The sequence below is a fragment of the Neomonachus schauinslandi genome, chromosome 2 (genome assembly GCF_002201575.2).
Source record: "Neomonachus schauinslandi chromosome 2, ASM220157v2, whole genome shotgun sequence".
Taxonomy (NCBI): domain Eukaryota; kingdom Metazoa; phylum Chordata; class Mammalia; order Carnivora; family Phocidae; genus Neomonachus; species Neomonachus schauinslandi.
In genome coordinates this window covers 36,108,008-36,132,689 of record NC_058404.1, presented here as the reverse complement: position 1 = coordinate 36,132,689, position 24,682 = coordinate 36,108,008, and the positions used below count along the sequence as shown (strand labels likewise).

The 24,682-nt window shown below is 35.1% G+C and overlaps 1 protein-coding gene across 1 annotated transcript in view; it reads right to left on the bottom strand.

Annotated features, from left to right (window-relative positions):
• Positions 1–24,682, bottom strand: part of LOC110573135 (disintegrin and metalloproteinase domain-containing protein 5-like) — a 145,658-nt gene that overhangs the window by 109,699 nt on the left and 11,277 nt on the right. The window contains exons 4-8 of the mRNA XM_021681556.1: positions 19,888–19,943; positions 17,648–17,726; positions 17,316–17,392; positions 16,325–16,499; positions 15,426–15,491 (exon numbers count right to left, since the gene is read on the bottom strand). Of these exons, the coding sequence (XP_021537231.1) occupies positions 15,426–15,491; positions 16,325–16,499; positions 17,316–17,392; positions 17,648–17,726; positions 19,888–19,943 (453 nt within the window). The remainder of the gene's footprint in view (positions 1–15,425; positions 15,492–16,324; positions 16,500–17,315; positions 17,393–17,647; positions 17,727–19,887; positions 19,944–24,682) is intronic.

Sequence of the window (24,682 nt, the reverse complement as noted above, 5' to 3'; positions counted from 1 at the left end):
AGTAGTAGGAGGACTCTAGGTTTGCCTCCTCCCTCGAACACAGCTAGATAAATATCAAATCATTCTAAGTACCCAAGAAATTGATCTGAGCACTGACAGAACAAACTGCACAATTAGAGGGAGAGAAGAGGCCACATCGTGGAAGGTAGGGGGTGCAGAGATGTGGTTTGGGGGGGGGAAATGGATTGCAGGTGCTGTGGAAGGGAGCCCTGGTCACTGAGAGAGGTGAGAGAGAAATAGAGAGAGAGAGAGGAGGGCACGGGACAGTAGAAAGAAAACACTTCCCCAAAGTCAGTGAAAGGGAAAAAGAGAGGGGCTGATTTTTGTGTTTTTACAACCAGTGGTGCTCAAAGATTAAGGTTTTAGAGGTCCACAGCATGGCCAGTGTGGAGCCCTGAGGGTGTTGCCGTGCTACTATGGAGAAGAAATGCAGATTGCCTGGGGACATACGGCGTGATCTAAGGATGCCCTGGGACACACTGGGAGAGATGGTTCCCTCTTCTTGGAGCGCATCTGGGAGAAGTGGCATTGCCCCTCTGGGGACAAAAGAGCTGGTGGGTGCCATTTTCCTCCCCCATCCCTCACCATAGGTGCAGAAACACCTGCTGATGGCAGCTAACCTGGACACTGGCTCTTTATTCCAATATGCTCTATTCCAAGTTCCATGCTCCTGTGCTTTGGTGCAACTGCCCTTCTGGGTCAAACCTGTATCAGTCCCAGCAATGGTGAGATCTTCCCCCAGAGGACCAGTGCCAGTCACCACCATGCCAGATCCCTAATGTTTGGAGTTTTAAAACTCAACCAGCCTGCCTGGGATAGAGCCCAAGGTGTACTATGTTACTATGCAGGCAGGTAGCCCAGACACAGAGAGTGTGAAGGCAGTGATCTGAGGGACACCTGGGACACACAATGGGAGAATGTTCACTCTTCTGTGAGGGCTTCCCAGACAGCAGCAAGCATGAATTCCTCTCTCTGGGGACAAAGGAACTGTCATTTCCCTCCCCTGCCCCTCAGCATAAACTAACTTCAGTAAGTAGCACAACACCAACAGTGGTGGCCTAAAATGGTAACATCAGCCCTGCCCCCCTGCACTCTGCAGGTACTGCTTTTCTTGGGAAAGTGTGCCTGAGAACACCAACACAGTGGGAGAGCATAGAACCTTCCACTGCAGACTGGCTCAAACCACCCCCCATGCACCATGTCTACTGACCATAGGGTTCTACAAAGCTTCAGATCTAGTGGAAATAGCATCAGGTCTCTTTTAACAAGCAGACCAAAGCACACCTAGTTAAGCTTGCCACACACTAAGTAAGGTCCATATACTCCCCACTGCAGGCAAGGAGAAACTCTGCAGAGGACTGACCTGAGGAAAAAAGCAGCCAAAACACAGCAGCAGAGTGCACATAGCACACACCAGAGACAATTCCTGAAGCACCAGGTCCTGGACAGTATATGACTTCTTCTTCATAAAGCCATTACTCTTGAGAGCAGGGAACATAGCAGGATTTCCTAATATACAGAAAAAGACAGAGACCTAGAGAAAATGCCAAGATGGAGGAATTCATCCCAAATGAAAGAAGAAAAGGCCACAGTCAGGGATCTAATCAAAACAGATATATGTAATATGGCTGATGGAGAATTTAATGTAATAATCATAAGGATACCAGCTGGGCTTGAGAAAAGCATAGAAGACACCAGGGAGTCCCTTACTGGAGACATATAAGATCTAAAAACTAGTCAGGCTGAAATGAGAAATGCAATAACTGAGATTTGAAACCAACTGGATGTAATGAACACAAGGATGGAAGAAGCAGAAGAACAAATAAGTGATATGAAAGATGAAATTATGGAAAATAATGAGGCTGAGGAGATGAACCATGAAAGACTACAGACTCAGAAACAAACTGAGGGTTTTAGAGGGGAGGAGGGTGGGGGGGATGGGTTAGCCTGGTGATGGGTATTAAAGAGGGCACGTACTGAATGGAGCACTGAGTGTTATACGCAAACAATGAATCATGGAACACTACATCAAAAACTAATGATGTAATGTATGGTGATTAACATAACATAATAAAATAAAAATAAATAAAAATTTAAAAAAAGAAAGAAAATAATGAAGCTGAAAAGAAGAGGGAAAGAAAAGTATTGAATCATGAAGGTAGACTTAGGGAACTCAGTGACTCCTTAAGCATAATAACGTTAATATCATAGGAGTCCCAGAAGAAGAAGAGAGGGAAAAGGGGGCAAAAGGCTTATTTGAGGAAATTATAGCTGAAAACATCCCTAATCTGTGGAAGGAAATAGACATGCAAATCCAGTAGGCACAGAGAGCTCCCATTCAAATCAACTAATGCAGGCCAACACCAAGACATAGCATAGTTAAATCTGCAAAACATAGAGATAAAGAAAAAATCCTAAACAAAAGAAGTCACTAACTTACAGGGGAAGACAAATAAGGTTAGCAGCAGATCTAGCCACAGAAACGTAGCAGGCAAGAAGACAGTGGCATTGACATACTCAACATGCTGAATGGTAAAAATATGCACCCAAGAATACTCTATCCAGCAAGGTTGTCATTCAGAATAGAAGGAGAGACAAAGAGTTTCCCAGACAAACAAAAACTAGAGTCATGACCACTAAACCAGCCCTGCAAGAAATTAAAGGGGACTCTTTGACAGCAAAGCAAAGACCAAAGGTGACCAAGACAAGAAAGAAACAGAGAACATCTCTAGAAACAATGACAGAACAAGTAAGAAAATGGTACTTAATTCATATTTATCAATAATTACTCTGACTTTAAATGGACTAAATGCTGCAATCAAAAGACACAGGGTGTCAGAATGGATTAAAAAAAAAAAAACAAGATCCATCTATATGCTGCCTAGAAGAGACTGATTATAGATATAAAGACACATGTAGATTGAAAGTGAGGGGATGGAGAAATATTTACCATTCAAATGGATGTCAAAAAAAGCCAGAGTACCAGTACTTACATCAGACACTAGATCTTAAGTCAAAGACTATAAAAAGAGATGAAAAAGGGCACAACATCCTAATTAAGGGATCTATCCAACAAGAAGATCTAATAATTGTAAATATTTATGCCCACAACTTGGGAGCACCCACATCTATAAAACAATTAATAACAAACATAAGGGAACTCATTGATAATAATACAATAATAAAGGGGACATTAACATCCCACTTGCACCAATGGACAGATCATCAAAGCAGAAAATCAACAAGGAAACAAAGGTTTTGAATGACACAATGGACCAAATGGACTTAACACATATAGTCAGAACATTTCATCCTAAAGCAACAGAATACACATTCTTTTCCAGTGCACATGGAACAGTCTCCAGAATAGATCACATACTGGGACATAAATTCAGCCCTCAGCAAGTACAAAAAAAAGGATGGAGATCATCCCATGCATATTTTCAGACCACGGTGCTATGAAACTTGAAGTTAACCGTAAGAAAAACTTAGGAAAGACCACAAACATATGGAGGTTAAAGAACATCCTACTAAAGAATGAATGAGTTAACCACAAAATTAAAGAAGAAATTTAAAAAAACACACGGAAACAAACAAAAATGGAAACACAACAGTCCAAAACCTTTGGGATGCAGAAAAGGCAGTCCTAAGAGGAAAGTATATAGCAATACAGGCTTACCTCAAAAATCAAGAAAAATCTCAAATACACAATCTAACCTTACACTTAAAGGAGCTAGAAAAAGAACAAAAAATAAAGGCTAAAGCCAGCAGATGAAGGGAAATATTAAAGATTAGAGCAAAAATAAATGATATAAAAACCAAAAAAGAGTAGAACAGATTAATGAAACCAGAAGCTTGTTCTTTGAAAAAATTAATAAAATTGGTAAACTCCTAGCCATCCTTATCAAAAAAAAATAAAGAATGCAAATAAATAAAATAATAAATGAGAGAGGAGAAATCACAACCAATACCACAGAAATACAAATAATTATAAGAGAATATTATGAGAAATTATATGCTAAAAAATTAGGCAATTAGGAAGAAATGGATCAATTCCTAGAAACATATAAACTACTAAAACTGAAACAGGAAGAATTAGAAAACTTGAACAGACCAATAACCAGCAAAGAAATCAAATCAGTAACCAAAAATCTCCCAATAAACAAAAATTCCAGAGCCAGAGCTTCACAGGGGAATTCTACCAAACATATAAACAAGAGTTAATACCTCTTCTTCCCAAACTATTCCAAACAGTAGATGTGGAAGGAAAACTTCCAAGCTCAATCTATGAAGCCAGCATTATCCTGATTGCAAAACCAGACAAAGACTCCACTGAAAAAGAGAACTGCAGGACAACATCCCTGAAGAACATGGATACAAAAATTCTCAGCAAAATACTAGCAAATCGAATCCAACAGTACATTAAAAAAAAAAAAAATCACCACAGTCAAGTGGAATTTATTGGGCTGCAAGTGTGGCTCAATATTCACAAATACAATGTGATACACCACATTAGTAAAAGAAAGAATAAGAACCATATGATCCTCTCAACAGATGCAGAAAAAACATTTGACAAAGTACAGCATCCATTCTTGATGAAAACCACCAACAAAGTAGGGATATAATGAACATACCTCAAGATCATAAAGGCCATATACAAAAAACCCACAGCTAATATCATCTTCAATGATGAAAAACTGAGAGCTTTTCCTCTGTGATCAGGAATAAGGCAGGAATGTCCACTTTCACCACTGTTATTTAAAAAGTATTGGAAGTCCTATCCTCAGCAATCAGACAACAAAAAGAAATAAAAGGCATCCAAATCGGCAAGGAAGAAGTAAAACTTCCACTGTTTGCAGACGACATGATACTCTATGTAGAAAACCCAAAAGATTCCACCAAAAGGTTACTAGAACGGATACACAAATTCAGTAAAGTCCCAGGATACAAAATCAATGTAGAGAAATCTGTTGCATTTCTATACACAAATGATGAAGCAGCAGAAAGAGAAATCAAGGAATCAATCCCATTTACAATTACACCAAAAACCATAAGATACCTAGGAATAAACCTAACCAAAGAGGGAAAAGATCTATACTCTGAAAACTATACAAAACTTATGAAAGAAATTGAAGATGACACAATGAAGTGGAAAAACATTCCATGCTCATGGATTGGAAGAACAAATATTGTTAAAATGTCTATAGTGCCTGAAGCAATCTGTGCATTTAATGCAATCCTTATCAAAACACCAATAGCATTTTTCACAGAGCTGGAACAATCTCAAAATTTGTATGGAACCACAAAAGACCCTGAATAGCAAAAGCAGTCTTGAAAAATAAAAGCAAGCTGGAAGCATCACAATTCCAGACTTCAAGTTATATCACAAAGCTGTAGTCATCAAGACAATATGGTACTGGCACAAAAATAGACACAGAGATCAATGGAACAGAATAGAAAACCCAGAAATGCACCCACAACTATATAATCAACTAATCTCCAAAAAGCAAGGAAAAAGTACCTAATAGGAAAAAGACAGCTTCTTCAACAGTGGTGCTGGGAAAACAGGACAGCAACACTCAAAAGAATGAAACTGGACCACTTCCTTACACCATACACAAAAATAAATTCAAAATGAATGAAAGACCTAATTTGAGACAGAAAACCATCAAAATCCTAGAGAAAAACACAGGCAGCAACCTCTTTGACATCAGCTGTAGCAACTTCTTACTAGATACATCTCCAGAAGCAAGGGAAATAAAAGCAAAAATGAACTATTGGTACTTCATCAAAATAAAAAGCTTCTGTACAGTGAAGGAAATAATCAACAAAACTAAAAGGCAACTCCAGAATGGGAGAAGATATTTGCAAATGACATATCTGATAAAGGGTAAGTATCCAAAATCTATAAAGAACTTATCAAACTCAATGCCCAAAAAATGAATAACCCAGTGAAAAAATGGGCAGAAGACATGAATAGATATTCTTCCAAAGAGAACATTCAGATGGCTAATGGACACATGAAAAGATGCTCAACATCACTAGTCATCAGGGAAATACAAATCAAAACCACAATGAGATACCACCTCACACCAATCAGAATGGCTAAAATGAACAACTCAGGAAACAACAGATGTTGGCAAGATGCAGAGAAAGGGGAACTCTCTTACACTGTTGGTGGGAATGCAAAGTGGTGCAGCCACTCTTGGGAAACAATATGGAGGTTCCCCCAAAAGTTAAAAATAGAACTACCCAACAGTCCAGCTATTGCACTACTAGGTATTTATACAATGGATACAAAAATACTGATTTGAAGGGATACATGCATCCTGATGTTCATAGCAGCATTATCAACAATAGCCAAATTATAGAAAGAGCCCAAATGGATAAAGACAACTTTTGGACTATTACTCAGCCATCGAAAAGAATGAAATCTTGTCATTTGCAATGATGTGGACAGAGCTAGGGAGTACTATGCTAAGTGAAATAGTCAGAGTAAGACAAATACCGTATGATTTCACTCATATGTGCAATTTAACAAGCAAAACAAATGAACACGGGGTGGAGGAAATAGAGGCAAACCATAAAACAGACTCTTAACTATAGACAACAAACTGAGGGATGCTGGAGGGGCGGTGGGGGTATGGGTTAAATTGGTGATGGGTATTAAGGAGGGCACTGGTTGTGATGAGCACTGATTGTATGTAAGTGATGAATCACTACTTCTCCACCTGAAACTAATATTACACTGTATGTTAACTAATTGGTGTTTAAATAAAAACCTGAAGAAAAAAAATAACAAACTACTAAGAATAAATTTAACCAAAGAAGAGAAAGACCTGCATACTCTGAAAACTACAATACACTGATGAAAAAAAAATTGAAGACAACAGAAGTAAATGGAAAGATATACCATGCTCTTGGGTTGGAAGAATTAATAACGTTAAAATGTCCATACTACCCAAAGCAATCTACAAATTCAATGTAATCCCTATCAAAATACCAATAATATTTTTTACAGAGGTAGAACAAATAATCTTAATATTTGTATGGAACCACAAAAGACTCCAAACAGCCAAAGAAATTTTGAGGAAAAAAAAAAAAGCAAAGCTGGAGGTATCACAATCCCAGATTTCAAGCTGTACTACAAAGTTATAGTAATCAAAACAGTGTGGTACTGGTACAAAAACAGACACACAGATCAAGGGAAAAGAACAGAAAACCCATAAATAAACCTACAATTATATGGCCAATCAATCTATAACATAAAAGGCAAGAATATGCAATGGGGAAAAGGCAGTCTCCTCAATCAATAATGCTGGGAAAACTGGACAGCTATGTGCAAAAGAATTAAACTAGACAACCTTCTTACACCATACATATAAATAAAATACACAAAAATAAACTCAAAAAGATTAAAGAATTAAATGTAAGGCATACAACTACAAAACTCCTTAAAAAAAAACTTAGGCAGTAATCTCCAGGATACCAACCTTAGCAACATTTTTCTAGATGTGTCTCCCCAGGCAAGTGAAACAAAAGCAAAAATAAATTTTTGGACCACATCAAAATAAGAAGGAAACCATCACCAGTATCAAAAGGCAACTTACCAAATGGAAAAGATATTTGCAAATGATGTATCCAATAATGGGTTAATATCCAAAATATATAAAGAAATCCTGTACCTCAACACCAAAAAACAGATAATCTGATTTAAAAATGGACAGAGGACCTGAATAGACGTTTTTCCACAGAAGACATACAGATGGCCAAGAAACAAATGTTGAGCAAAGATGCTCAACATCAGTAATCATCAGGGAAATGCAAATCAAAACCACAATGAGATATCACCTCTTACCTGCCAGAATGACTAATATCAAAAAGATAAGAAATAACAAGTGTTAGCCAGGATGTGGAGGGAGCCCTCATGCACTGTTGGTAGGAATGTAAACTGGTGCAGCCCCTGTGCTGGGCTGTATCCTCAAAAACTTATAAATAGGAATACCATATAATCTATTAGTTCCACTGCTGGGTATTTACCCAGAGAAAATGAAAACACTAATTTGAAAACATATATGCACTCTTATGTTCACTGCAGCATTATTTACAATAGGTAAGCTGTGGAAGCAACCCAAGTGTCCACTGAAAGATGAATGGATAAAGAAAATGTGGTATATATGTAAACAATGGAATATTACTCAGTCATTAAAAAAAAAACAATGACATCTTGCCATTTGTGACAACATGGGTGGACCTACAAGGTATTATTCCAAGTGAAATAAGTCAGATACAAAAAGACAAATCTACATGATTTCATTCATATGAGGAATCCAAAAAACAAAATAAAAAAGCAAACAAACAAGAAACAGAAACAGACTCAAATACAGAGAAGAAAACAAGCAACAGAAACAGACTTATAAATACAGAGAAGAAAACTGGTTGTCAGAAAGGAGAAGGGTCAAGTACACGGGCAAAATATGTGATGGGGATTAAGAGGTATAAAATTCTCATTATAGAATAAATAATCCATGGGGATGAAAAGTACAGCATAAAGAATTTAGTCAATAATACTGTAATAACTTTGTATGGTGACAGATGGTCACTATACTTACGTGGTGAGCACTTTGTAATGTATGGAATTGTCCAATCTCTATGTTGTACACGTGGAACTAATATAGCATTGTATGTCAACTATACTTCAATAAAAAAATACAACCCATCAAGACTTAATCAGGAAGAAATAAAATATCTGAATAGAGCAATTACTAGAAAGGAGATTGAATCAATAATTTTTTAAAATGTCCCAATGAAGAAAAGCTCAGGACTAGATGAACTCACTAGTGAATTTTTTTTTTTATTTCTCCCTGGTGAATTTTACTAAATAGTTGAAGAACTAACACCAATTCTTCTCAAACTCTGCCAAAAAAAATATCAAAGATGTTGGAACACTCTCAAATTCATTTTATAAAGCCAGCATTACCCTTAAAGCAAGGCCAGAAAAGGACACTACAAGAAAAGTACACAGCAATATTCCTGATGAATACTGATGGAAAATTGTCAATAAAATACTAGCAAACAATTCAGCACATTAAAATATCATTCACCATGATCAAGTTATAGCTAGAACAACCAGACTGAAATCAATAAGGACACAGAAGACTTGAATACACTATATAGCAATTGACCTAACAGACATACACAGAACATTCAACAGCAGCATATACATTCTTCTAAAGGACATATGGAACAATCTGCAAAAGAGACTACATGTTAAGCCATAAAACAAGTCTCAACAAATTTAAGAAGATTGAAACAATATCAAGTATCCTCTCTGACCACAATAAAATGAAACGAGAAATCAACAGGAGGAAAACAGGAAAATCCACAAATATGTGGACGTTAACTCACTCTCAGAAAACCAGTGGGTCAAAGAAAAAATCACAAGGGACTACGAAAATATCTGGAGGTTCATGAAAGCAATACACAACATTCCAAAGTTAAGGGATGCAGTGAAAACACTACTAATATGGATATTTATAGAGAAAATGCTTACATTAAAAAAAATAAAGTTCTCAAATCAGTGACCTAAATTTTACCTCGAGGAACTCTAAAACATAAAAACAAACTACAGACGATTCCCAACTTATGACAGTTTGACTAACAATTTTTCTAATTTACAATGGTGCAAAAGTGATACACATTCAATAAAAACTGTACTTGGATTTTTGAGTGTAGACCTTTTCCCAGGCTAGCAATATGGAGTGCAATACTTTCTTGTGATACTAGGCAGTGGCAGTAAGCCATGTGATCACAAGGGTACATAATTTATACAGATATACAGCCATTCTGTACCTACACAGTCATTCTGTTTTAAGCTTTCAGTACCGTATTTAATAAATTATATGAGATATTTGACACTTTATTATAAAGCAGGCTTTGTGTTAGGTGATTTTGCCCAGCTGTAGGTTAATGGAAGTGTTCTGAGATGTTTAAGGTAGGTGAGGCTAAGCTATGATGTTTGGTAGGTTAGGCGTAGTAGATGCATTTTTGACTTATATTTTCAACTTACGATAGGTTTATCATGCCATAACTCCATGGAAAGTTGAGGAAGATCTGAAACCAAAAGTTAACAGAAGGAAGGAAATAATAAAGAATAAAATAGAGAAAAATGAAAAAATAGAAAAACAATCTTTAAAATCAATGAAAACAAGAGTTGGTTTTTTGAAAAGATCAACAACTTGACAAACTCTTAGACTAATAAAAAAGGCACAGATAAATAAAATAGAAATAGGGGCACCTGGGTGGCTCAGTCGGTTAAGCATCTGCCTTCAGCTCAGGTTATGATCCCAGTGTCCTGGGATGGAGCCCCACATTGGGCTCCCCTATTGGCAGGAAGCCTGCTTCTCCCTCTCCCTCTGCCTGCCACTCTCCCAGCGTGTGCTCTCTCTCTCTCTGTCTGTCAGATAAATAAATAAAATCTTTTTTTAAAAAAAAGGAAATGAAGAGAGGACATTTCAACTAATGTCATGGAAATAAAAAGGATTATAAGACTACTAAGAATAATTATATGCCAACAAATTGGATAACCTATAAGAAAAAGATAAATTTCTACCAAGACCAAATGCATATCAAGACTAAATCACAAAGAAATAAAAAAAATCTGACCAGACAAATAAAGAGTAAGGATATTGGATCAGTAATCAAAAACATCTCAATAAAGAAAAGCTCAGGACCAAATGAATTCACTGGAGAATTCTACCAAACATTTAAAGAAAAATTAACACTAATCCCCCTTAAGCTCATTCTAATAATTGTATAGGAGAAAACACTTCCAAACTCATCCTATGAGGTCAGCATTATCTTGATACAAAACTCAGATAAAGGTCGCCTGGGTGGCTCAGATGGTTAAGTGTCTGCCTTCGGCTCAGGTCATGATCCCAGGGTCCTGGGATCGAGCCCCACATCGGGCTCCTGGCTCAGCGGGGAGCCTGCTTCTCCCTCTCCCTCTGCCTCTCTCCCTGCTCATGCTCTCTCTCTCTCTCTCTGTATCTCTGTGTCTCAAATGAATAAATAAAATCTTTAAAAAAAAAAAAACCTCAGATAAAGACACTACAAGAAAAATAGAAGTCAATTATCCTTGGTGATGACTGATGCAAAAATCATTAATAAAATATTAGCAAAATGAATTCAACAGTTCATTAAAAGGATCATACATTATGACCAAGTGGGATTTATACCTGGAACATAAGAATGGTTCAACATATTAAAAAATCAATCAATGTAATTCCACACATTAATGAAGTGGAGGACCAAAAAAAAAAAAAAAATGATCATTTCAATTGATGCCAAAAACGTGACAAAAATTCAGCACTATTTCATCATAAAAACATCCAACAAACTAGTAATAGAAGTACCTCAACATAATAAAAGCCATACATGATCACAGATAATATCACACTCAACAGTGAAAGACTGTTTTTTTCCCTAAGAACAGGAAAAAGGCAACCACGCCCACCCTCACCACACTATTCAACATAGTACTAGAGGTCCTAACTACAGGATTTAGTGAAGAAAAAGAAAAAAGGCATTCAAATGAGAAATAAAGAAGTAAAATTATCTGTTCGTCAATATGATTTTATATGCAGAAAACCCTACAGATTCCATCAAAAAAATTGTCAGAGCTAGGAAACAATTTCAGCAGTTATAGGACATAAAATCAACACGCAAAAATCAGTTCCTTCTATACACAAACATGACCAAGCACAAATGGAATTAAGAAAATGCTCCCTTTTACTATAGTATCAAAAAGGATAAACTGGGGCGCCTGGGTGGCTCAGTCGTTAAGCGGGTGCCTTGGGCTCAGGTCATGATCCCAGGGTCCTGGGATCGAGCCCCGCATCAGGCTCCCTGCTCAGCGGGAGGCCTGCTTCTCCCTCTCCCACTCCCTCTGCTTGTGTTCCCTCTCTTGCTGTGTCTCTCTCTGTCAAACAAATACATAAAATCTTTAAAAAAAAAAAAGATAAAATATTTAAGAATAGACTTAACCAATGAGGTGAAAGCCTTGCACCCTGAAAGCTAAAGACATTGGCAAAAGAAATCAAAGAATATACAGACAAATGGAAAGTCATCTCATGCTCATGAACTGGAAGACTTCGTAGTGTTAAAATAGTGTTAAAATGCCCAAAGTACCCAAAGAGGCTATCTACAGATTCACTGCAATCTTTATCAAAATCCCAATGGCATATTTTGCAGAAATAGAAAAAATAGCCTAAAAGAAGAATGTTACAGTGTCTCACTTCCTGATTTTGAAACATATTACAAAGCAACAGTAATCAAAACTATATGGTATTGGCATAAAGACAGATATATGGAACAATGGAATAGAATAGAGCACCCAAAAATAAAGCTCTGAGTATATATGGCTGAATGCTTTTCAACACAGGTGCCAACATACACAGTGGAAAATGGTCAGTGTCTTCAACAAATGGCACTGGAAAAACTATATCTATCTACATGCAAAAGAATGAAGTTGGACCCTTACTTTATATTACATACAAAAGTTAACTCAAAATTGGCATAAATGTAAAACCTAAAATTATAAAACTCCTGGAAAAAGGCATAGGAGAAAACTTTCAGGACACTGGATTTGGCAGTCACTTCTTGGATATGACACCAAAAACACAGGCAAAAAAAGTAAAAATAAACAAATGGGATTACATTAAACTTAACCTTTGTGCATCAAAGGAAACAACAGGGTGAAAAGGCAACCTACAGAATGGGAGAAAGCATTTGCAAACCACATATCTGATAAGAAGTTAATATCTAGAATATACAAAGAAATCCTATAGCTCAACAACAACAACAAAGTAACTTCAAATTTTTTAATAATAGAAATATTAATATTAATAATGGAAAACAGTATAGCAGTTCCTCAAAAAATTAAACATAGAATTAACATATGTTCTAACAATCCAGCTTCTGGGTATACACCTGAAAAATTCAAAGCAAGATCACAAAGAGATATTTACATATTCATGTTCCTTGCAGCATTATTCACAATAGCCTGAAGGTAAAAGAAACCCAAATGTCCATTAATAGAAGACTGGGTAAAGAAAATGTGGTATATAACATGCAGTGGGATATTCACAGCCTTAAAAAGGAAGACAATCCTGTCGCATGCTACAATATGGATAAAACCTGAGGACATTATGCAAAGCAAAATAAGCCAGTCACAGAAGCTCAAATACTATATGATTCCACTCATATGTATTATCTGAAGTAGTCAAAATCATAGAAACAGAAAACCAGAAAGGTATTTGCCAAGAGGGGCAGGGGATGCAGGGGAGAGGGGATATTAGGCTTTAATGGGCATAGAATGTTGGTTTTCAGGATGAAAAGGTTCTAGAAATCTGTTAAACAACAATGTGAATATACTTAACACTACTCAACTATACATTTAAAAATGGTTAGTATGGAAAATTTAATATTAAATGCTTTTTACCACAATAAAAAAAAAGAATGGTATTCAATACTAGATCTCCCTGATTCCAAATTATGTACTCACAACTGCTAAATCCAGTTTACTACAAAACACAATAAACTCTGTATTCATTCACTAGAAAACAATTAGAGAAATGGGTAATTTCACATTGGTAGACTATTTCAAGAAAGAGCACCAGGGAAGCTTCCTTAGCAAGCTCCTCACTGAACTTCACCAAGGCTATAGTCAATCCTCGTACTGACACTGGTAACCACACAGCAATATAAATTGTGTTTAAATGAAGTAGTTGATACCTTTTAAGTGTATCCCTACGCACTTTTAAATTTTAATGAACAATTATTATCTCTGTGAGGAAAAAAAGTGGCTAAAAAGTAATCCTGTAAAAAGAAAAGCTGTATCAATAAAGAGCTTTCAGATTGGTTAAAAGGATTTGAGATTGGTATTAGTCCAAAAAGGTCTCTGGGGTCCCAACCAAATAATGGTTACTGGTTTAAGCCACTACATTTTGAAGTGATTTTCTATGCAGTAATAGATAACTTATGCTTATCTTGAAGTCTACTTTGTCTGATATTAATCTAGTTAAACAAGTTTTTTAGAATTTTTGTTCTTATATTTTTACAGTCTTTTACTTTCATTATGTACCATATTTTAGATTTGTCAGTTTTAGGGAGAATGTGTGCATTCATGTGTCTTGCATGATAATCTTTGTCTTGCGTTTAATTAGTCTTTATCTTTGGTTTTTAATTACAGTACTTAATCCCTCTACACCTAATATAATAACTTATTTATTTGAGTTGAAATTTATCTTAACCTTAGCTTTTAAATTTGTCCCACATTTATGAAACAAAAATTTAATGTATAATGTTTTCCTTTCCCTTTATTGACTTCTTTTTGTTGATTATGCTTAAAATTCTGCTTGTCCACTTCTAGTTGCTTTGCAATTTTACCGGAATATGATTTTAGAATATGTGTTGGCATTGTACTGGGTCAGCTTAGCTATGCTAAAAAAAAAAAAAAAAAAAAAAAACCTCCCACTCATTAGTGAGCCAATGCACTTCAATTTTTGTAACCTCTGCCAATATTTAGCTCAGCTTCCCTGCCTCATATCCACCTCTTCTGGAATCAACAGACTCCCTTATGGAATGAAATATTTTTATAACATATCTTAAAATTTTAATATCTGAAGGTTTTCTGTATCTAAATCTATTATTTTTTGTTTTGCTAACCCTTGTTTATGGTAGCTAATTTTCTTATGAATTTTGAGCTCATATATGGCTGGTGATAATCTGTGGGAATCCTGCTTGAAGTTGCATTCCTATGGAGAGAAATATTCTTTGCCTCCAACAGGTGCCCTTGGATCTTACCAACCAGGAATAAATGTAGCCTCATAGTTCAGAATCTCCTAACTACCTATGTTGTACAAATTAAAAACCTAAACCCATACAGGATCAGAAGTATAATCATGAATCCTCAATATGAAAATTTTGTTCATTTGTTTTTCTGTCATTTCATTTACCTAGAACTAAGAATGAAACAGATAACTTGTTTTCTGCCTTCACTTAGAAAAAGTAGCATATTTGTTTTGAAGGCAATTCTTTCAATGAGGCTGAAGGAGTTAAATACATTGTATGTGGAGGTTGAGGGTTTCACTGAGGATGTAGTTCTTTTGAAAAAAAGAAAAATTGACAAGCTTTAAAAAAATGAAAAATGCTTTACTTTACAAAAGCATTTAGAGAACCTCATATATAAAATAAGTGAATTAACAAACACTTGGCTTATGCACAATTTTTAAGAAGTTATTAATTGCAAAAGCAAAATAAACATTTATCAAAAATGTTTTTGAAATTTTTATTACATCCTTGAAATCAAGTTAGATACAAAGGTTAAATCATTTTAAAATAACAATACATAAAAAAGGACCTACCAGATTTTTATCCACAACAATATATATTTCAACATATTGAGGGCGTAACTTGAAAAATTCAGTTCTCTGAAAAACAAACATGAGTCCTGAGGAATTTCCAAAAATTAACCTTCTATTGAAATCATATTCAGAAACTGAGACATAGTGCTACTGATTATATAACAAAGCTGCTTCCAAATACAAAATTTAGGTACTATTCAGAAAATTCCAGTCCAAAAATTGCCTGTGGTTAATAGGAATGTTCAATGAGATCCCAAGCTATACAAGAATCCAGGTATCTGTTAATTTTAGCAATAGCTGCAATTGGAAATATCAACCTTAATCTTTTATTTCTTGCCTTGTGATAATTTTCATAGTAGTCTTCCATATGGGCAGATTTTCTGCTACCAATTATTAGGAAACTACTTCTGGCAAACAATAAAGTTTAGAAAATATTACTGGAGTTTACAATCAATGGCAGTTCACTAGAGCCAGGAATGTTATTTATGACGTTATAGCAGTTTACAGGCCTTTGTGGAAGAAGAATTCATTGCTTTGTTTTACATGTACCTTATGTGGGCCACTAATAGTATTCATTTCTGAACTCTCCTGAAACAAAGACTTAACTTAGAAATCCAGATCACATGACATTTTCACCTAATTTATCAGCCTAATTGAGGAAAAGGAATAATTTACATTAACTATCCAAATGTCCACATGTGAACATTAATTTTTTGGTTTCTTGAATCCTATATTCACATATGTGTCCAAGATTAACTACCTAAGTCTTTACTAAACTTTAATCTCACAAGCTTAATGAAGAAATAATCTTAAGATCTGTAAGTCATCAAATTTTGCTCTGAAAGTAGTTTTCATTTCACAAAATTATAAGGAAGAAAAATTTAAAAGTCAACACTTACTTCTGAACTTTTTCTGATATGATAATATGTATTATTATAGCTGTAAGTCTTAGTTTCTCCTAAGAGAGGTACACTAGTGTTATCATATTTTTCTTCATAAATCATGTGCACAAATCCTGATACGGCCTCCATTGGTTCAATTCCATATGAGATGTTTTTAAGCTGTAATGTTCCCCTGAGTATTAAAATAATCAAAACAAGTCTGAAATTATTCTACCAAAACTATAACATTCTAATGAGAAATTTTGGCAAAAAAAAATTTTTTTTGACATTTAAAGTCACCTTGGTTTCTCTACTTTATTCATTGAGGTGTTAAACTCAAAACTGGACCAGTAATACCACAGGATGCATACTGCCTTATATTACAAATATTCTAAGAGAAATGTTTTATTATCTTAAAGAAAGCATATAAGTGGCATGGACCCATCTGATTAAACAGGTTAGGACCCCTTCCTAGGGTATAGATTTTCTAAGCCAGCCTGTCAGATCTTTAGGCACTATCTTCCTTAGTCTTGGGTCCTTTCTTCTTTTTGAGATACCTACTCTTCCCTGACACTTAATGTCCTATGTCATTTTTTGTGTGGACTTAACTGAAGGTATTACCTGCCTAAAAATTACCAGAGGCAGAGCCAAAATAGCTATCAGATCTAGGCATTCTACAATTTTTGACCATGCTAGGAAATTAAGAAATCAATAAAAACATGAAAAATCTGGAAAAACTAAAGAAGTATGGAGAGACCAACCAACACTCCCTACACTCAAGGCCACTCAAAGCCTCAAGCAGCAGAACCTGTTAGACTCAACAAGTAGCCTTCCATCAGGGACAAGTGCTGCCAAGGTGACCAATTCTATTTTACCAGTAATTCTGTTTCACTCCTTAGGGAACTGAGATAACAAAGGTGAATATAGAACTAGAAAATATAAACGGAGGATCAACTCAAGTTAGCAGGATCAAATACCAGCAATGGAATATCTTTAAATAGGCTACAACCTGAGTCCCGAACAAGTGTGGAGTGACACAAGAGAATTTGGAAAACCTGCAACATATCCATGATAACTGCAATCCATCTGAAAAAAAATACACAAGAACAAATGGATAACTTATTTTTTAAATGTGTCATTTTTATTTATTACTTTATCTACCTTAGTACTTTAACATGCATGGGCAATTACCCAATGAAATTTTGCCAGGTAGAAATAAGAACTAGTCCAAATTATTCAATTTCAGTGAATGTGTAAAATAGTATTCTAGAAATTTCAGAATATTTACATTTTTAAAGATAACTCAGAGTAAGAAATCTATAAGAAAAAGCTAAGTCTTACCTGTGCTAACAAAGGCTGAGAGTGTTGGGTGTCATCTTTGTCATAAGAGTAAACAACAGAAACTGAAGATAAAAATGTTCTAGACAAAAATCACAAAACATGCTCAAGTTGTGAAACAGGAAACATAGAAAAAATTATTCTTCATAATACAAATTGTCCTTTTACTAAGGAATTGTAGTGCCAATTACCTTTGCATAGTCAATTGTCCAAATACTTTTCTGTCATTTACAATAAACCAGGTGCTGAAGAAAGCATTTTAACTATAGTAACATACAATACTAAAATGCATGCTAATGAACAACCCAAATAGCTAGAAATAGCAAATAGTAAAATAACATAGGTCCCAATTTCCAACTTAGAACTTTAAAATCTTTGTCTTTATCGCTCACTGATTCCAGATTTTAAACCTGAATCTTAAAAACTAGGGTTAGAACAAAATTTTAAAAGATTTGCTTAACATTACTACAAAGTCATATTCACTAAGCTCAGCTAAGTACCAAGTTCTCGATAACCTTGGTCAGAATTTTCCTTCATTCTCCTCAGTAACAACTCAGAAACTTGACACCTCTCCTGCCAATCATTTCATGTAATCTCCATGTCACTTTTGTTTCAGACCCCCTCTACCCATCCTCATTCCTCATCTTTATTTCCAGATGACTACTTCTATTGTTCAAAGCACACCCTACACTTGTGCTACAAATCCCACCTGTGCCATATATTGAAGATGGTTTTCCAATCCTATAATTTCAAACTATTCCTCTCTACTGTTTTTTACGTTAATGCTATTAAAAAGTTTATTATGAAATCATTACCTTCATAAATAATTCTCCCTTGACCTGTGTCCTACTCTGGCAATTCCTCATGTATTTTCAATTCTCAACAGATTCTATCAATAGAGTAGTCTACACATAGTTTCTCCACTTTATCAATTCTTATTCACCCTGAAACTGCTCTGGGAAAGATTCATAACCATCAGAATGTCAGATCCAAAAGGCAATTTTAAAATCATTGCTTTGGACTTCGGCCATCATTTTGAAAACTCGGACCATTCAGTCTAATCACTTAATTTACATCACACATCACTCTTCTGCTTTTCTTCCTACCTCCCTAACCCTTCCAGCTTGATCTTCCATGTTGGCCGCTCTTTTTTATTATGCTTATCTCAGAAATATTGATCTTTCCTAGGATTCAATCTTTAGTCACCAGTCTATTTATAAGCACTCTATAAGCTCTCTTTTTTTATATTACAGCCAAACTATTGATTACTGCTAATCTATATCCTTATTGTCATTCTCTCCTCAGAGATTCAAATTCCTATATTCATAAACTTAATGGAGAAAACCCACTTGGATGTCTTATAAGGCACTGCAAACCAAACTCAACCCTTCCTCACACATATATTTCACTTTTTTCTCATTTAATTAATTATAAGCTACCCATTTTCTTAAGTAACAACTAAATTATCTAAGATACCTCACTTTTTCTCAATCACTCTAACAAATCCACCTTTGAGGTCTACTGAATTTTTCTTTCCTGTGCTATGGCCAATGCCATTGTTCAAGTCACCATCATCACTCACCTAAATTCTTATATAACCACATAATTAGACACCTTACCTCAACTTCTTCTTTAAAAACAGCCTAAACTCTCAATGGGACTGTAAAGTACATGCTTAAAAACATTTTTGGCTTCCAATATCCTTATCATGGCATTATAGATCTACAACCTGGCTCCTGCCTACTTTCCAAAATCTTTTACTTCTATCCTCCAGAAATACATCCTTTAATAATTCACATGGACTTTTTGCCCACCACAGAATCAACTCTGTCTCATACCTCCATGTTTTGCACACAATTTCCTCTAAACAGAATGTCCCCCTACACTACCTCATTTCTTTACAGCGCTCATAAGGTATCTTCTCTCGAGGTACAAATTATCTTACACCTCTTTCCAAAAAACTTTCCTTGATTTCCAAAGAATACTATTTACACATTTATTATAATACCATATAATAATAAAATTCTCCCTCTCTCTATTAGTTTGTCTGAATATATAAATTCACTGTGGACCATGTTTTATCTTTGTATGCCTATGATTTTACCCAATAATCAATATACAATAAGTATCACATGAATATAGATATCAATGCACATTTGAATTGAAATGATTCTATTCATACCCATTTTTAAAAATCAAGAAAACAAAGAATTAAAATTTGAAAGGATAAAATAGTTACTTACTGTTTTGTGAGATGGACAAAATATGGCTTTCCTTTTATTGTAATGATATAAGCAATCTGTAACATGAGTATCCAAAATATCAGTAATAATACTTGCAAATAATATATGCTAAATAATGCATTTTCTGAGTTATGCTTTTAAAATATTGACAAAATTAATAATTATGTATAACCATTATATATGCTTCCCTTCCTGTGTGATATTCAAAGCCTCAGAATTCTAAATTGAGAACTATATACTAGTCCCCACAAGCCTTTATTCACCCTAACTAACATTTCTGAGGGAGAAGTTTGCCTGATGATTATTATCTTTTGGCTTAGACATATACCACCCTTCACTATGCCCAAGGCAAATACCAAAGACACCCACCTCACTTGAAAGAACCTATTACTTGTTTACTCCCAGACCTCCCAAAATTAAAATGAAAGAAATACTACCCCATGGAAGAAACACTCCTAAAATACAGCAGTACAAGAAATGCACTACACCTCTAGCAATATAACATAATAAGTACCATTGCACTTTGCTTATCCACATAAGCAACGAAATGCCTCTGGAATAGAATGTAGGAGAGGATAGAGGGGGAGCAGAGACATGTCTAGAGAACCCACCAAAAGATAATAGAAAATATGAGTCACTAAATTATTTATTTGGCTAATTTTTAAAAATTACTTTAACAAGAGAAATAGCCATTTAAAAGTTTTCAGTTCCTCAACTTTGTATTATAACAGAACAAGATTCTTTGCAACAGATAAATGTTCTCAAGAGTCATTTGAATGACACTCTAGAAATGAGTATATAAGTGAAATCTGGTGAGGATCCTGAGAATTGTGTCCTCTAAAAATACCCTGTTATTAAACAAATATGATGAAAAATAAAGTGGAATATGATAGCATCAACAAAATTTTAAATCCACACAGCTAACAAAACAAAACAAAAAACCTAGAATTTAAATATTAAAAATGTACAAAACTGACAGGAAGAGAAAAAAAACTTCAAAAAGTCATCACCTAGAGCTTCTACAACTTTTCATACACAGCATCTAAATGTTTGGGTTGAATTGTCTTCCTCCTTCCAAATTTATATGTGAATTCCTAACCCCAGGACCTTGGAACATGATCTTATTCAAAGATAGGATCCTTACAGAAGTAATAAAGTTAGGTTTCTAGGGTGGATCTTAATCCAATATGACTGGTATCCTTATAAAAAGGGGAAATTTGAACACAGACATACACAAAGGGGAATGCCATGTGAAGATTCGCAAGGAGAAGACTCCATCTATATAAGCCAAGGAGAGAGGCCTGAGGCAGATTCTCCCTCACAGTCTTCAGAAAGAACCAACCCTGCTAAAACTCTGATCTTGGACTTTTAGCCTCCTTTGTTGAACTGTGGAAAAATACATTGCTGTTGCTTAAGCCACATGGCTTGTGTTACTTTGTTATGCAATCCCTTGAAAACTAACACACCAATTTTTAATGAAAAATTATAAGAAATGCAAAAGAACAGGATCAAATTACCAAAAACCAAATAAAAAATAGGGAATTATAACAAAGCTACAGGTAATATGTATATTAACCATGACTCAAGTGAGAAAAATATGGAGAATTTCAGAAGGGTAGAATATCTAATATACAAATTGAAATTCTAAAGCAGAAAAAATGCAATACCTGCTATTAAAAATTCAATAGAAAGAGTTTGAGAAAAGATCAGATGGAGTAGAAGACAGAATTGGTAAACAGGAATACAGATCAGTAGAAAATACTCAGATTGAAGCACAGAGAAAAAAATATAAAGAAGAAAATAAGAGAAGTGTGACCCATTAAAAATGTCTAACATTCATGTAATTATAGTCCAAGAAAAACAGGAGAAAGATAGAGACCAGGAAAGAAATAGATTTGAGGAATTAATCCCTGAGATTTTCCAAAGGTTATGAAAGATGTCAACCCACACTCTCAAATACTGTATTAATCCAAAACAGAATGAATACAAAGAAAACAAACCTAGGCATATCATACTCAAACAACTAAAACAAAAAGACAAAAGCACATATTTAAACAGCAACAAGAGAGAAAGGGCACATTACTTTCAAAAAACTTTTAAATAGAGTATGCCTAAGTCTCCCACAGAAACAATGAACACCAACAGGCAGTGGAAAGACATCTTTAAAGTGCTGAAAGAAAATTATATTCAACCAAGAGTTTATATCCAGCAAAAATATCCAGCAGATACAAAAGCAAAATAAACATATTTCTTCACAAGAGAAAATGAGAGAATTCATTGCCAGCAAACCTGCACTGAAAGAAACACTAAAAATACTGTGTTCTTTTTAATAAAAAGGAAATTGCTACAAGATAGAATCATGAAAATGTAAGAGAATGAAAACCACAGGGTTTTTTGTCGGTAAATTTAAGTGACTATCATTTGTTTTAAACAGTGATAATAAGTGCTCTTTGCATTAAAAAAAATACATAGTTGTAAAATATATAACAATGGCAAAATGACAAAAAGAACATAAATGGAGTAAAGTTTCAAGGTCCATGAGTTATTCAGGCAGTGGTAAAAATATAAATTTAGTAATCACAAGGGTAATCATTAAAAGAATAATAAAAGAATGCATCACTAATAGCCTAAAAAGATAGAATAATAATCACATCATGGATTATAAACAGAGGAAAGGAAAATTTAAGAAAAACCAATGGATTTAAAAAATAATAATTATATGGGGCGCCTATGTGGCTCAGTCGGTTAAGCAGGCAACTCTTGATTTTGGCTGGGGTCATGATATCAGGGTCATGGGATCCAGCCCTGCACTGGGCTCCACACTCAGCACAGAGTCTGCTTAAGATCCCTCTCTCCCTGCTTGCTCTTTCTCTCCCTCTCAAATAAAGAAATAAAATAAACTTTTAAAAATTATTATTATTATACACTTTATAAAAGAGAAGCATTTTAAACATAAAACACTGAAAATAAAAGGATTAAAAATTATACCATGCAAACAATACCCAAAAGAAAGACAATGTAGCTATATTAATAGCAAGCAATATATACAACAGACAAATGAAAAGGTGCTCAACATCACTCAGCATCAGGGAAATGCAAATCAAAACCTCAATGAGATACCACCTCACACCAGTCAGAATGGCTAAAATGAACAAGTCAGGAAACGACAGATGTTGGCAAGGTTGCGGAGAAAGGAGAACCCTCCTACACTGTTGGTGGGAATGCAAGCTGGTGCAACCACTCTGGAAAACAGTATGGAGGTTCCTCAAAAAGTTGAAAATAGAGCTACCCTATGACCCAGTAATTGCACTACCGGGTATTTACCCCAAAGATACAAATGTAGTGATCTGAAGGGGCACATGCACCCCAATGTTTATGGCAGCAATGTCCACAATAATCAAACTATGAAAAGAGCCTAGATGTCCATCAACAGATGAATGGATAAAGATGTGGTATATATATACAATGGAATATTAGGCAGCCATTAAAAAGATGAAATCTTGCCATTTGCAATGACGTGGATGGAACTAGAGGGTATTATGCTAAGCGAAATAAGTCATTCAGAGAAAGACAAGTATCATATGACCTCACTGATATGAGGAATTTGAGAAACAAGACAGAAGATCATAGTGGAAGGGAGGGAAAAATGAAACAAGATGAAACCAGAGGGGGAGACAAACCTTAAGAGACTCTTAATCTCAGGAAACAAACTGAGGGTTGCTGGAGTGGTGGGGGGTGGGAGGGATGGGGTGGCTGTGTGATGGACATTGGGGAGGGTATGTACTATGGTGGGTGCTGTGAATTGTGTAAGACTGATGAATCACAGACCTGTACCCCTGAAACAAATAATACATGATATGTTAATTTTAAAAAAGAAGTTATATAAGAACAGCAAATTAAAACCAAAGAAAAGAGACTAGTGGATATTTTTTAAAATTACAACAGAGAATATCAACAAAGCCAACAGATGATTCTTTGAAAAGTCGAATAAATCTGATAAACCCTGATGAGACTGACCACAAAAAAAATGAGGTTAGAAAAGTTACAAAATATCCAAACTACCCCTCAACTCATGAGGCTAGCATTACCTTGATACCAAAACCTGACAAAGTTACTTAAAAAAAAAGAAAGTTCAGGTCAGACTCTCTCATGTGATAAATGCAAAAATCTTAAAATATTAACAAATATTAACAGTAATGTGTCATAGCTATGTTCAGCTTATTCCAGGTGTTCAAAGTTGGTTTAACATTCAAACTATCAATTCAGTAAAGTGAACCAGATTAATAGAATGAAAGAGAAACCTCTATCATTTTGATTCAGAAAAAGCATTTGATAAAATTTAACATCTATTTATCTAACAGAAAATTTCCACACAAATTCTTAAACACCACAGAAAATTTTACTTCACTGTAATATTGAATACTTTCTTTGAGATCTGGAAAGGGAAAAGGATATTTGCCATCATCATTTCTATTCAACTCTGTATGTAAGGCCCAGGAAAAGTAATAAGACAACGGAAAAAGCCAAACAAACAAAGGGCATAGGACTGGAAAAAAAAAAAGTAAAAATATCAGTATTTTTAGATAATGTGATTGTGTTATTCAAAAGAATCTACAAAGTAGTTGAATTAATCAGAGAGTTGAGCAAGATAGAAAAATCAAATGTGTGTCTGATACTAGCAACAGAGACTGAAATTTACAAAATTAAATAATTTGCGGGGCGCTTGGGTGGCTCAGTCAGTTGTCGGTTCAGGTCATGATCCCAGGGTCCTGGGATCGAGGCCTCCATCAGGCTC